Source organism: Narcine bancroftii, chromosome 3, assembly GCF_036971445.1.
Source record: "Narcine bancroftii isolate sNarBan1 chromosome 3, sNarBan1.hap1, whole genome shotgun sequence".
NCBI classification, from domain to species: domain Eukaryota; kingdom Metazoa; phylum Chordata; class Chondrichthyes; order Torpediniformes; family Narcinidae; genus Narcine; species Narcine bancroftii.
The window spans coordinates 230,297,366-230,310,494 of record NC_091471.1 but is presented as its reverse complement, the minus strand read 5'-3'; the positions used below and the strand labels follow the sequence as shown (position 1 = coordinate 230,310,494).

At 46.1% G+C, this 13,129-nt stretch overlaps 2 protein-coding genes across 3 annotated transcripts in view; one reads left to right on the top strand and one right to left on the bottom strand.

Annotated features, from left to right (window-relative positions):
• Positions 1 to 978: 978 nt before the first annotated feature.
• Positions 979 to 11,744, bottom strand: LOC138758205 (zinc finger protein 432-like). 2 transcript variants are annotated; one of them, XM_069926805.1, is made up of 3 exons: positions 11,349 to 11,744; positions 9,689 to 9,755; positions 979 to 7,163 (listed from the first exon to the last, which is right to left on the bottom strand). In XM_069926805.1, the coding sequence occupies exon 3, from the start codon at positions 6,637 to 6,639 to the stop codon at positions 5,632 to 5,634; it is 1,008 nt and encodes a 335-aa protein (XP_069782906.1). In that variant the 5' UTR covers positions 6,640 to 7,163; positions 9,689 to 9,755; positions 11,349 to 11,744; the 3' UTR covers positions 979 to 5,631. The 2 variants fall into 2 exon arrangements, with proteins under 2 accessions (XP_069782906.1, XP_069782907.1); XM_069926806.1 differs by lacking the exon at positions 11,349 to 11,744 and adding an exon at positions 11,093 to 11,338.
• The window catches only part of LOC138758204 (zinc finger protein 229-like), a 22,886-nt gene continuing 20,824 nt past the window's right edge, over positions 11,068 to 13,129 (top strand). Inside the window, exon 1 of the mRNA XM_069926804.1 lies at positions 11,068 to 11,527. The gene's annotated coding sequence lies outside the window, so the exon portion shown is untranslated. The remainder of the gene's footprint in view (positions 11,528 to 13,129) is intronic.

The window sequence follows — 13,129 nt, the reverse complement described above, 5'->3', positions numbered from 1 at the left end:
TTTCTAATGAGCACTTGCTTGACTCCTCACATTCCAGTATCCCTTACAAAGGGGTAGGCCCAGTGGCTGACCCTTGATTGCAGCGTGTAGTTTGTCATCGACAGTACCCATGACTTGAGCACTGGCGTGCAAGAAGTCATTGATGCAGATAAGCCAGAGCTCGAATTGGTCTCAGGCATCAGGCATTCGTGGTCCTACATCTAGCTTGTCCGGCTTTAGCAGCTTGTCCATTGCAAAATGTTTATGGTATTAAAGTTGATATACTATCAATAATACCAAAGGACTGGAGTTTCAGGATGACAGACTTTTAATTCCTCAAGACTCCTCTCTCTGTTTCACACCTTCCCCCTCTGAGAACAAAACGGTTCAGTCTGCTTTGCAAAAATCACATGCTCTCCCAGGCCAAGCTTTATGTTGATACTTTTGTTGCTCCTGCAAAAATTCTGTGTTTTAAAATGCGTGTGTGTGCGCAACCTATCTCGCAATTCCTCCCAAGCCACCTCAAAATACTCTGTCACAAAGGGAAGTTTGGAGAAGAGGAGGTGAAACAATTTCATTCGGGGAAACAAAATTAATTAGCAAAACTTGAGCGAGAAAAAGTAAGATTAACAGATGCAGAGAGGAGGGGAGATAACAAAAGCAGGTTGAGCTCAAATTAGAAAAAACTTAGGTTTGCAGAAAAGCAAAGAAGATTTGAGGCTGATGAAGCCCAGAAGTGGAGGGAGGAAGCCCAGAAACAAAGTCAGGTTGAGTTAGCAAAACAGATGGGAGAAAACCGAGAGGCAAAGACAGTTTGAGAGAGAAATGGAAACTTGGGCAGGAATCCACTGAATTAGCGGATGAGTATGCTTTAACCCACAGGGTTAAGTTTGTGCCAAGTGAAGCTTTCCAGAGGGTTGAATTTGTGCCGAGTAAAACCTTCGGGAGTGGTAATGTGAGAAGCAGAGGTGCCTTCACAAATTTCACTCGAGACAAAAATTGAGAACAAAGAACATTTATTTTACAATGCAAAGTTGGGTGCTTCCCCTTACCCTGGGAATACACGCAGATACTGGGGCTTACCCAACTTTTTATACATTCCATTTCAGTACAGAAGTACCTTCCCCCTTAACATTCTTCTGCCTCCTGGATTGATTTAGCATTAGGTAATTCTGCCTACTGTGTCTTCTAACTTCTTATCAGTTTATGTGCCTTTCTGCAAAATTGTTTACCAGGAAGTGTCATGTCTTTGTTCTGATTCATTAATCAACCCCCAGGACTTGCTAAATCTATCTACTTGCTATCCTGTTTTTGAAGACCCCTATTTTATTATACTTGGTTAACCCTTCCTCACATTCCACTACTTCACCCTTATTTAACCCATCATAATTCATTCCTAATTAGCACTTGCTTGACTCCTCACATTCCATTATCCCTTACAGTAATGAGGAAAGTTAGAAAACTAATTGGGAAGTCGTGCTGGAGTAAAGATGAAGGAAAGCAAGAAAAGGTAAAAACTTTTGGGTCCCCAGTGCCACTGTTATGATAACAAGTTGTCCTGTGTTAAGAAGAAAGAGCAAAAAGGAGGAAGCACCTGTGTTGCCTGTATTGAAAAATGTTGGAAAACCTGGAAACCATGAGAGTTCCAGACCTGCTGGTAATATTAAGGAGTTCCAATCTTTTGTGCCAGAGTATTTGGTTTCATTGGGGGATGGGTCACCACAAGAGAGTGGAAATCCTTTGAAACTCTGTGGCCACCCAGTCACTCGTGATGGACAGCATTTTGAAGTTTGATGATGAGACTGCCACGGTGACATGAATTTGGTCTGAGGTTTGGGAGGAGGCCCAGAGTCAATACCTCTGGACAGTGAAATTTTCTCATTTCAATATTTTTATTTGTTTCATCAAATAAATGTTGGATAGGAACCTAACAGTAGACAGTCAGTACTAATAGGAAACAATGTCTCCTCCTCACTGATCATCAACACAGGCGCACCCCAAGGATGTGTGCTTAGCCCACTGCTCTATTCATTATACACCCATGATTGTGTGGCCAACTACGTTTGCCAATGACACCGCATTTGTTGGCAGAATCACAAACGGAAATGATGAAGTTTACAGGAGGGAAATAGATCAACACGTTGAGTGGAGTCATGGCAACAACCTTGCGCTCAACATCAGCAAAACCAAGGAGATGGATGTGGACTTCAGGAGGAAGTGCTCAGTGGTGGAAAGGGTCAAGAACATCAAATTCCTGGGTGTCAACATCTCCGAGTGTCTGTCCTGGAGCCTCCACGTTGATCACAAAGAAGGCCCGCCAACAGCTATACTTTGTGAGGTGTCTGATGGGGTTGGTCTGTCACTGAAGCATCTCATAAATCTCTACAGGTGAACCGAGGAGAGCATTCTGGCCGGTTGCATCACTGCCTGGTACGGAGGTACCAACTCTCAGGGCAAGAATAAACTCCAGAGGGTTGTTAACTCAGCCTGCAACATCGCAGGCACCAGACTTCACTCCATTGAGGACATCTACATGAGGCGGGGTCAAAAAAGCAGCCTCTATCCTCAAAGACCCCACACCCATGCCATGCCCTCTTCACTCTGCTACCATTGGGAAAAAGGTACAGGAGCCTAAAGACGACACAGGGACAGCTTCTTCTCCGCTGCTATCAGATTCCTGAATAATCAATGAACCAAAGACACTGCCTTACCTTTTGTGCAATATTATTTTAATTTTTTTTATAGTGATGTTGTAAGATGGTTTGTAAGAACATTTGCTGTGATTCTGCCGCATACACGAAATTTCATGAGTTGTTCATAACAATAAATCCTGATTCTAAAATATTAACAAGTCTTTATAGTAACAGAAATGGTATTAAACCTGTTACATTAACAAATAAAAAAAATACTGCCAATTTCTAAATATCAATGCCCTCCTGACTTAACACAAACAGTTCACTATGAATAATAAAAATAGAAGGTAAACAATGAGGTCAAAAACAAAAAAAACTAATTAATTTACAAATTTTGAAAATAATTAAGACAAGAACCCATAAAGAAATGAAGATTCATTTCCGTAGTAGAACATCTAATATTTTCCAAAGTCAAAAATGCCATCACATCAGACAACCATTGGGTATGTGGGAGGGATAGCATCTTTCTACCTCATGAATGTGGCCCTTCTTGTGATAAGGGAGGTGAGGGGAACAACATGGGATTGTGAAGCAGTCAACATCAAAACAGTAGGTCCACTTATTCCAAAGAGAGCAAGACAAGGATTTGGGATCAGAGTAACATTAAGAACTAAAGACAAGATACAAAACACCCCTTCCCAAAAATTAGAAAGAGAAGGACATAACCAGAAGACATGATACTGTACAGTGTCATGTTGAAATCAGTTTTAGTTAATGGACCTGTTGTGATTGGGATCTGATCAGGTTTACCTGTGGAGTGGGGGTCTCATTATTATTGGGAAATGACCATGTAGAGGGTAAGGTTGAACTGCAGTGAGCCAGACATTGAAACAAAGATAGATGCTTATTCTATCCTTTGGGTGGACAAGGTTGGAAAGGTGAAGCTTCCTACAAAATTGGACTTGCTGAAAGGTTACTGGGGTGTTCCCTTAATAGAGTAAGGGAAATTTCTGTCTTTGTTATCTTTTCAGGTTTATATGAAAATAATGTTTTCATATAAAATGCTCCAGGGACATTCCAAAGAACGATTAATTCTATAACTCAAGGTTTAGAGCATAGATGATTATATTGATTGCGTGACAGGGAATGACACAAATGTCTGAGTTCGAGCGATTGATTTCCAAAGCAAACCTTACTGTCAATTTAGCTAAAAGTGTATTTGGCCATGCTACTGTGTCTTCTATTGGTTATATTGCTGGTCAGGGCAAGTTGGTGCCTGTTCAGGTAAAAGTTCAGACAATTTCTGAGTTTCCCATCTCCACGGGTAAGAAACCATAAGGAGGTTGGGTTTTACAGAAAGTTCGGTAAAAAAAATTTTCTGATTGCCTTTCAAGATGTTATGTTTGCAACATAACTGAAAAATTTTATATTTGTCTGTATTATGTAAATAGTGAATGTCTTGTTTCAAATATTGCAGGTTGTCATTAAAATTTTGCTCTTGCAGTTCAAAATGTTCTTTGCTGGTGGGAGGTATTATCTGCTCCCATTTTTCAGTTCATTTTCATTTGTGTGGGACTGCCACATTAAGAGAACAAATGTAACATAACCCTTCAGGCTTTGGTGAGTGACAGTGAACTGACAGCAGGCTGAAGACTGCATCTTCCTAAAATGGATACATCTGGAGAGAGAGGAAGTGCACGTGCAAAGACCATGTGACAACAAAGACAGTACTGAGTTTACTCAGATCCATTTTAAGAAAGCAGTGCTGTGGAGGGTGCAGAGCTCTTGGAAGTAATAGAGAACAAAAGTGGCCTTGCGTGTAATTAAGGACAAACTGTCTGATTTCCCCATGTTATCGAGGAATGAGTTGTGGCCATTGTACAGATACAACACTTGCAGAAGCAGCCTTTGAAGGGATACAGTGCTGAATGTGGCCTCGTGTGGTGAAAGGACAGTGTCTGATTTCTCCATGTTAGAGGGGAATGAGAATAGCACTCTGTGACCAAACACTGAAGGTCACTGACTCATGGATAGAGTTCTGGAAGCAGGAAAATACTGTCTTTCAATTGTGTCGATTGAGAGGGTCACTGTGAACAGCTGATCCATGAAGCTTTGTGAATATCATACTCTTTGTGTCCCCTACGCCAAAGAAGAGGGAGTTTTGGTTGCTACCCATCTAAAAAGGGCATTGGTCTGGAACCCTCTCAACAAAGATTTTGTAAATTTATAAACAATCTGTCATCCAGTCTCTCCTACTTCACAAACTGCTTCACATCCATCTCAAGCAGTGGTTTTCAAACTCACATTCCACCCTAAGTAATCCCTATGCCATTGGTGCTCTGTGATTAGTGAGGGATTGCTTAAGGTGGGATGTGAGTGGGAACGGAAGGTTGAGAACCCAATTGTTACTGAAATATTTTGCTTGAAAAAATTGTCATTGACCCATTTCTTTTGGAGTTAATGAAAATGTGCACATAACGAGTCAATGAAGTACAATTAAAACAGTGGTTTTCCAACTTTTTCTTGCCACTCATATACCACCTGAAGCAATCCCTTACTAATCACAGAGAACTTATGGCACAGGGATTGCTTCAGATGGGATGTGAGTTTAGGGGGTAGTTTGAAAACCAATGAACTAAAGCCTGCGTGTTGTGTCTGCCTAATTGATTTAAAAATCTGCTTGTCAACATTGGGATTTTCTGAAAGTGAACTTTGAACTGCCTTCCAAGAATTGGGCCTTGAGCTGTAGTGGCCCTGACCATAAGTAAGTATATTCATGCATAGTTGGGGGATAAGTTTAGATAAATTAGTTAAGGTGTTATATTATTGTTAATTAATAATTTAAATATAACATGGCCTGGACTAATTTCTATTGCTGCCTCCTGGAATGTGTGACAATAAACTTGAAAACAAACTGCAAATTGACAATACCATTATTTGTTGCCTCAATAACCACAAAACTCCAGTCCCTCCTGATGTTTGAGTGAGTGATGTTTAAATATTCTACACTCTGCACACTTTATGTGTGAACTTGCTGGTGTCTCACCAGGCTGTTTGAGTGTGTGAACTCCTTCCCGCATTCAGAGCAGGAGAACGGCCTCTCGCCGGTGTGGACACGCTGATGGGTCAGCAGGTTGGAGGACCGGGCAAACCCCTTTCCACACTCAGGGCAGACAAATGGCCTCTCCCCAGTGTGGACCCGCTGGTGGGTCAGCAGGTTGGAGGTCTGGGTGAAGCCCTTGCCGCACTCAGGGCAGGTGAATGGCCTTTCCCTGGTGTGGACCCGCTGGTGGTTCAGGAGGTGGGAGGACCGGGTGAACCCCTTTCCACATTCAGGGCAGACAAAAGTCCTCTCCCCAGTGTGGACGCACTGGTGGGTTAGCAGTTCAGAGGACTGGGTGAAGCCCTTCCCGCACTCAGAGCAGATGAACGGTCTCTCCCCAGTGTGGACCCACTGGTGGGTCAGCAGGTGGGAGGATTGGGTGAAGCCCTTCCCGCACTCAGGGCAGACAAACGGCCTCTCCCCGGTGTGGACCCGCTGGTGGATCAGCAGGCCATAGGAACGGGCAAAGCCCTGCCCGCAGTCGGGGCAGATGAATGGCCTTTCCCCAGTGTGAACCCGCTGGTGAGTCCGCAGGTCGGAGGACTGGGTGAAGCCTTTGCCACACATGGAGCAGATGAACGGCCTCTCTCCGGTGTGGATCCGTTGGTGGGTTAGCAGGTCGGAGGACTGGGTGAAGCCCTTCCCACAATTGGGGCAGACAAACAGCCTGTCGCTGCTGTGAATCTTCTGGTGGATCAACAAGTTTGATCGCCAGCTGAAGCCCTTGCCGCACTCAGTGCAGATGAATGGTTTTTCCCCAGAGTGGACCCACTGGTGACGCCGCAAGTTGGAGGACTGGGTGAATCCTTTTCCACACTCGGGGCAGCTGAAGGGCCTCTCCCCAGTGTGGATACGCCGGTGTTTTGTTAATTCACACGTCCTTTTAAAGTTCTTCTCGCAGTCGGAGCACTGAAATTGGTTCATTGCTGTGAGGACAAGAGGGTGTGACCAGGGGATAAATCGTTGCAATCCTGCCCAGGGGTGCAGAGCACATGCTCAGCCTGTTGGAGGCTCACAGAGAGTTGGGCAGCGGGTTAAATCTAGGGCCGGGAACTGGGAAGAAACATTCTCTAGCCGGGCGTTGCAAGCCCTGGAACCACAAGACTCCTCTGTTCTGGGACCCAGTCCTGTGTTCTGCTCCTGGAGCCTTATTGCCTTCAGTCCCCAACAAGCTTCTTACCCAGGTTGCATTGTCAACTCCTAAGGAACTCAGAACAGTGGCTGTGATGCCCCTTGCTGACTGCAGGGGATTATGGTCAGAGAATTCTCCATTGTTCGGGTGCTTCGTGGGCAGCGAGCTAACCCAACCTTGGAAATGCAGGTGGGGAAAGTGATGTCCAGGCGTTAGGAGCTGGGGTTGCTTCTGACACACGGGGACCAATTTAAAATCCAAGTGAGGAAACCTCTCCTGATGCTGCGAAGTTCACAGACGTGATATCTGTTACTGACTGTTAAATAATAAGATCAGAAGTGGATTAGTCCATTTGGCCCATCGAACTCGCCCTCAATTCCATCATGGCTGGTTTAGTATAATTTTCAACCCCATTCTTCTGCCTTCTCACCCCCATCTCGATTCCCTTCCTACCTACCTCTGCCTTAAATATCCCCAACAAATTGGCCTCCACATCCACTCACTGTAATGAATTCCACAAATTCACCACCATCTGTGTAAAGAAATTCCTCCTCTCTGTTCTAAAGGGATGTTTTGTATTCCGGAACTGTGCCCTCTGGTCGCAAACTCCCCTACCAGAGGAAACATTCTCTCCACGTCCACTATATCTAGGCCTTTCAGTATTCCATGGGCTTCAATGAGGTCCCTGTCCTCACTCGTCTAGACCCAGCGAGTACAATCACAGAGCCTTCGAATTCTTCTTACGTGAAAATCCGTCACTCCAGGGATCATCTTTGTAAACCTCCTCTGGGCTGTCTCCAAAGCCAACACACCTTTCCTTTGATATGGAGCCCAAATCTGTGCTCTCACCAATGTTTCATAAGGTCTCATTACATCCCTGCTTTTATTTAGACCTACAGCAAGGTAGCAGGCTCATTCAGCCCACGAGTCCATGCCACCCAATTCTCTATCTTTTAAATAATGGGACAAAACCAGAGAACCCAGAGGAAATCCATGCAGATATGGGAAAATGTACAAACTCCTCCAGACAGCACAAAATTCAAACCCCATTCCCGACTGCTAGTGCTGTAACAGTATTTGCTTACTGCTACAGTTACCATGGGATTATATTCTATCGAGGAATTATATTCTATCCATCTCGAAATAAATGCCAGCATTCCACTTGCCTTGATTGGAGGAAGTAGCTGATTGGAGCAAGACAGGTCAAGTGACTGGGGGAGCAGCAGCAGTTAGAATGTAAAAGGGATGAGGAAGAAGCTGAGTAACCCTATAAAAGTAAGGGACTGTGTAGCAGAGCGGTCATCGTCAGAGTGGACTGAGTCAGAGTGGTAAGGCTCAACAGGTTTCAGGGAGAACAGGTAAGAGGCAAGGGATAGTAGGAAGAAAGGGATTCAGCAGGTAGACACAGGTAAGGGCAGGTGTTAGATATCAATTATTTGGTTCCTCTTCTCATAAACAGTGGGAATGGCAGCCAAGGCAGGGGAATGTTCATGCAGAACATGGGTCATCAGGGAAGCGAGCAGTATACATCCAGCTACAGGTCCCGACAAGCCGAGTTAAAGGATTGGAGCTGGAGATGGATGAACTCCGGATCTTTTGCAAAGCAGAGGGGGTAATAGACAGGAGTTACAGGGACACTCTCACACCTAGGAGGAAGGAGGAGGGTTGATAGATGACAGTCAGGAGAGGGAAAGGGAACAGGCAGGCAGTGCAGGGTACACCTGTGGCTGTGTCCTTCAATAACAAGTATACCATTTTGGATACTGTATGAGGTGGAGGGACCTCCCAGGAACAAGCCACGATGATTAGGACTCTGGCACAGAGTCTGGTCCTGTGGCTAAAAAGGGAAAGAAGGAGAAAAGCGAGCTGTAGTGATAGGGGATTCTTTAGTTAGGGGGACAGATAAGAGGTTCTATGGAAGAGACTGAGCATCGTGGGTGGTATGTTGCATCCCTGGTGCCAGGGTCTGAGATCTCAGATTGAGTTCACAGGAGGGAAGTTCAGCCGTCAGATATCGTGGCCCACATAGGGACCAATGATGTGAGCAAGAAGGATGAGGGGTTCCTACAAGGAGAGTTCAGGGAATTAGGTGCTAGGTTGAAGGACAGGACCTCCGGGGTAGTGATCTCAGGATTCCTACCCGAGCCACATGATAGTGAGGTTAGATGTAGGAGGATAATGCAGCTTAACATGTAGCTATAGATATGGTGCAGGAGGAAGAGCTTCAGGTTTCTGGATCATCTTCCAGGGAAGGTTGGACCTGTTCTAACAGGACAGTTTGCATCAGAACTGGAGGGGGACTAATAGTATTGCTCCGGTGGGTTTAAACAAGATTTGAAGGGAGCACCTAGGGCATAGGGATTACTTAAAGTGGTATGTGAAAAAGATTGAGAACCCCTGATCTAGAATGTGTGGATTGGAACAAGTTGTTTTTGGGCAAGGATGTGCGAGGTAAGTGGAAGATCTTCAATGGTGAAATTTTGAGAGTCCAGAGTTTATATGTTCCTGTCAGGATTAAAGGCAACATTAACAGGCCTAGGGAGCCTTGGTTTTAGAAGGGTATTGGAGATCTGGTTCAGAAGAAGAGGGGTATGAAGCACATATAGGCAACAAGGAGAAAAGTTGCTTTGGCAGACAACATAAAGGAGTATGCTCAGGATTTTTACAGGTACATTAAAAGGACAGCAAGAGGCAGATTCATAGATTGGCACAGACTGGAAGGACCTATTTTTTGTGCTGTAGTGTTGCAAGGATCTGGCTTGTGGTGTAATGTGCTTGGAAAAGGTGGGGGTGCTAAAAGCTCTCTGGAACCCTGTTCCCTTATGCCTCTGTTCAACATACCACATGCTCTGCCTCCAGTTCCTTCAGCAGCTTCACCCAGACGCCAGAAGCCATGTCACTCACCATCCTGAGCAAAAAAACCATGAGGTGGATGAAAAGATTACATTTGTTTTCTCCAATGCATCAATGCACACATTTTAATTAAAAACAAACATGTAAAAGTGGCCAAAGTTTGCAACCTGTCTGTCCCGCTGCAAAATATGAAACATTGTGGCTCTGGTGCAGATTCCACACGTTTCTGGTGCACAGAGAAATGGCTGAAGGGCACAGATACCCTATCTCTGTAACCCTCCCCCCCACCCCCCGGTCCCCGCCACCCCTCCCTGTCTCTGTAACCCCCTCCGATCCTTGACATACCTCCGTGTCTCTATAACTCCCCTCTGAACTTTGACACACCTCCGTATCTCTGTAACCCCCCTCCGAACCCCGATACACCTCCATGTTTCTGTAACCCCCCCCAATCTCCAACACACCTCTGTGTCTCTGTAACCCCCCTCCGATCCCCAACACACCTCCGTGTCTCTGTAACCCCCCTCCGATCCCCAACACAACTCCATGTCTCCGTAACTCCCTATATTCCCCGACACACCTCCCTGTCTCTGTAACTCCCGACCAGTCCCCCACACCCCTCCCTGTCTTTGTTAACCCCCTTTGGTCCCCCACACCTCTCCCTGTCTCTGTAACCCCCCCCCCCCCAGTTTACTACACCCCTCCCTGATTCTGTAATGCCCTCCAGTCTACTACACTCCACCCTGTCTCTATAACCCCCTCCAGTGACCTACACCCCTCCCTATCTTTGTGAACCCCTTCGGTCCCCTACACCCCTCCCCATCTCTGTAAACTCCTCCTTGTCTCTGAACCCCTCCAGTCTACCACACCCCTCCCTGTCTCTGTAATGCACTCCAGTCCTGGACACCCCTTCCTGTCTCTGTCACCCTCTCGTCCACTGCACCCACTCCATATCTCAGTATCCTACCCCTTCTATCCCCTACAACCCATGCCTTTCTCAGTAAACCCCTGCCGGTCCTTCACCCCTCCATGTCTCTGTAATTCCCTCCAGTCCCCTCCACTTCCCCCTGTACCTGTGACCCCCACTTCGATGCTCAACATCCCTCCGAGTCTCTGTGATCCTCTGCAGTCCTCCATACCCCTTCGTCTCAGTGATTCCCTCCAGTCTCCTATACCACTCCCGGTCTCTGAAACCCCCTCCATTCTCATACACCCCTCCCTGTCTCTGTAACCCTCTCCAGTCCCCTACACCCTTCCCTATCTTCCCTATCTCTGTAGTGCCTTCAGCTCCCTGCAGCCCTCCCTGTCTCTGTTACACTCTCCTGTCCGTCACCCACCCACTAACCCGGCCCCGTGACGTGCCCATCTCCCTGTCCCCAATCCGCCGGCCCTCACCTAGTCGGATTGATGCTCCCACCAATATAGGCGGGGTGAGAAAAGCTGTACCGGACACACGCGCTGCAGACGGGCCTCTCTTCCCTGTTGGACCCCATCTGACAGGTCCCCCCACACACGTTGGAGGGCGGCCCTGCCCCGGACCTTTGTGCCGCTCGCCTTCCTCCCCCGGAGCCCGCTCATCTCCAAAGGCCGCACCAAAACTCCCTCCACCCACGTCCCGGCCCAGGACACCTTCACGCCCAGGGCGCCTCACCTCTAACCCCGGATACCAGGCCGCAACCTCCCTTCTCCGAGAACCCCTCGTTCCTGGGGCAACGGCGCCCAGCGTCGGTGTTAGAACGCCGTGACGTCAACGCGAACACGTCAGCGTCGTTCCCACAGTAACGGGCTGCACCCCCTCACGGACGATGATGAAGCGGCTTGGGCATGGAGGTGAGTCTCGGTCCCCGGACCGCCCTCCCTCGATGGCATTCGGCTCGCGGAGGAGGTAGCGGCTTGGGCCCAGGCCCGGGCCACCCTGAGGGGGGGAGCGCTGCCGGGGTCTTCGTGTGGCCGTGGCCGATGGAAGGGGGCGGGTAGCACCACAGGCAAGGCCGAGGCTTCCCCCCTCCCCCCGTAGTTTATTACAGCGTTTATTCCGGATTTATCGTCATGAAATTCGGTGTTTGCTGCAGCATCACAGAGCAAACATTCATATTACAACCATCTTACCGCCTTACTATAAAAATAACAAGGTACTGTTACAAATTAAATAATTTTGTTGTGAGCTAACAAAGGAACAGACAATGGTCAATTCAAAATAAGTTTTCTATTAAACTGTTAATAGCATTTTTCTTATTAGCTCTAAACTTAACCCCACTATGCGCGACTGTGAAATGTATGTGTGTGGCCAAATTCTAAACTGTTACAGTTTAGGCATAATTCTGAAAAGTCAAATTTTCAGTATCCAACATCTTGTGTTGAACTTGAAGATTTCTAAATTGCAGTTCAGAAATAATTATGAAATATGTCTTCAGACCTCTTTAAAACTTGCAACCTCCTTTTGTAGAGCTGTTTTTAGGGCAATGTTTCTTCATACGAATGATTTCATAAACTCCCCTCTTTATCTTTGCCTAAGAGTTACAGAGTCTGTTTTCCACAATGATTTATTTCTTTAATCCTTTTTTTCCATGGATGTACAAGGCTGCCCTCTTTAAGGCTGTCGGAGTGGCTATTTTTATTTTAAAATACCAGTTTTAGCGTTCCTCCTTTTAGCCTTCCTCCTTTTAAAGGAATTGGTGGCTGCTTTTTCAATCCTATTGAAACAGGATGGCCTCTTCAACTGACCCCCTTTGTCCCTGATTTTCATAATGCACTTCTTTCAAATCTCTCCTGTCACATGGTATGATATCATAACAGTATTTGAAATTTTTCTGAACCTTTTAACATCTTCATGCTTAAAAGCATAATTTAATCTTTGTCTTCCAAAACTTAAAATCAGTAATTGTCTTGGTTTGATGTTTCTCTCCTGCAAGAGCGTTGCTTCCAAGCTGTCTATAATTAGCCAGTAAAATGGCTTCTTAAGTAAACAGTCCATTGTTCTTTTCTTGAGCCATCATCACATCTTTTCATCTCTGCTTCAACTGTAGTCACAGCAGACTTCTGTCTGAGATGATGTCAGCTGCCATCTTCAAAGAATCTCTGTGTTTTTAAAATAGAAATATGGTGTCTTGTGCCCCTGGAACCAATCTCACAAAATAACCTCACTAAGACATAAATATGAAATATAGTTTAACATTAAACTAAAGAATAATCATAGGACATTTGTCACATGCATAACAAGTAAGTCACTGTCTTTGGTTCATTGATTATTCAGGAATCTGATGGCAGCTGAGTGCTCGTCTTTAGGCTCCTACACCACCTTTCTGATGGTAGCAGAGCGAAGAGGGCATGGCCTGGGTGGTGGGGTCTTTGAGGATAGAGGCTGCTTTTTTTTTTAAAGACACCGGCTCATGTAGATGTCCTTGATGGAGTGAAGTCTTGGTGCCTGTGATG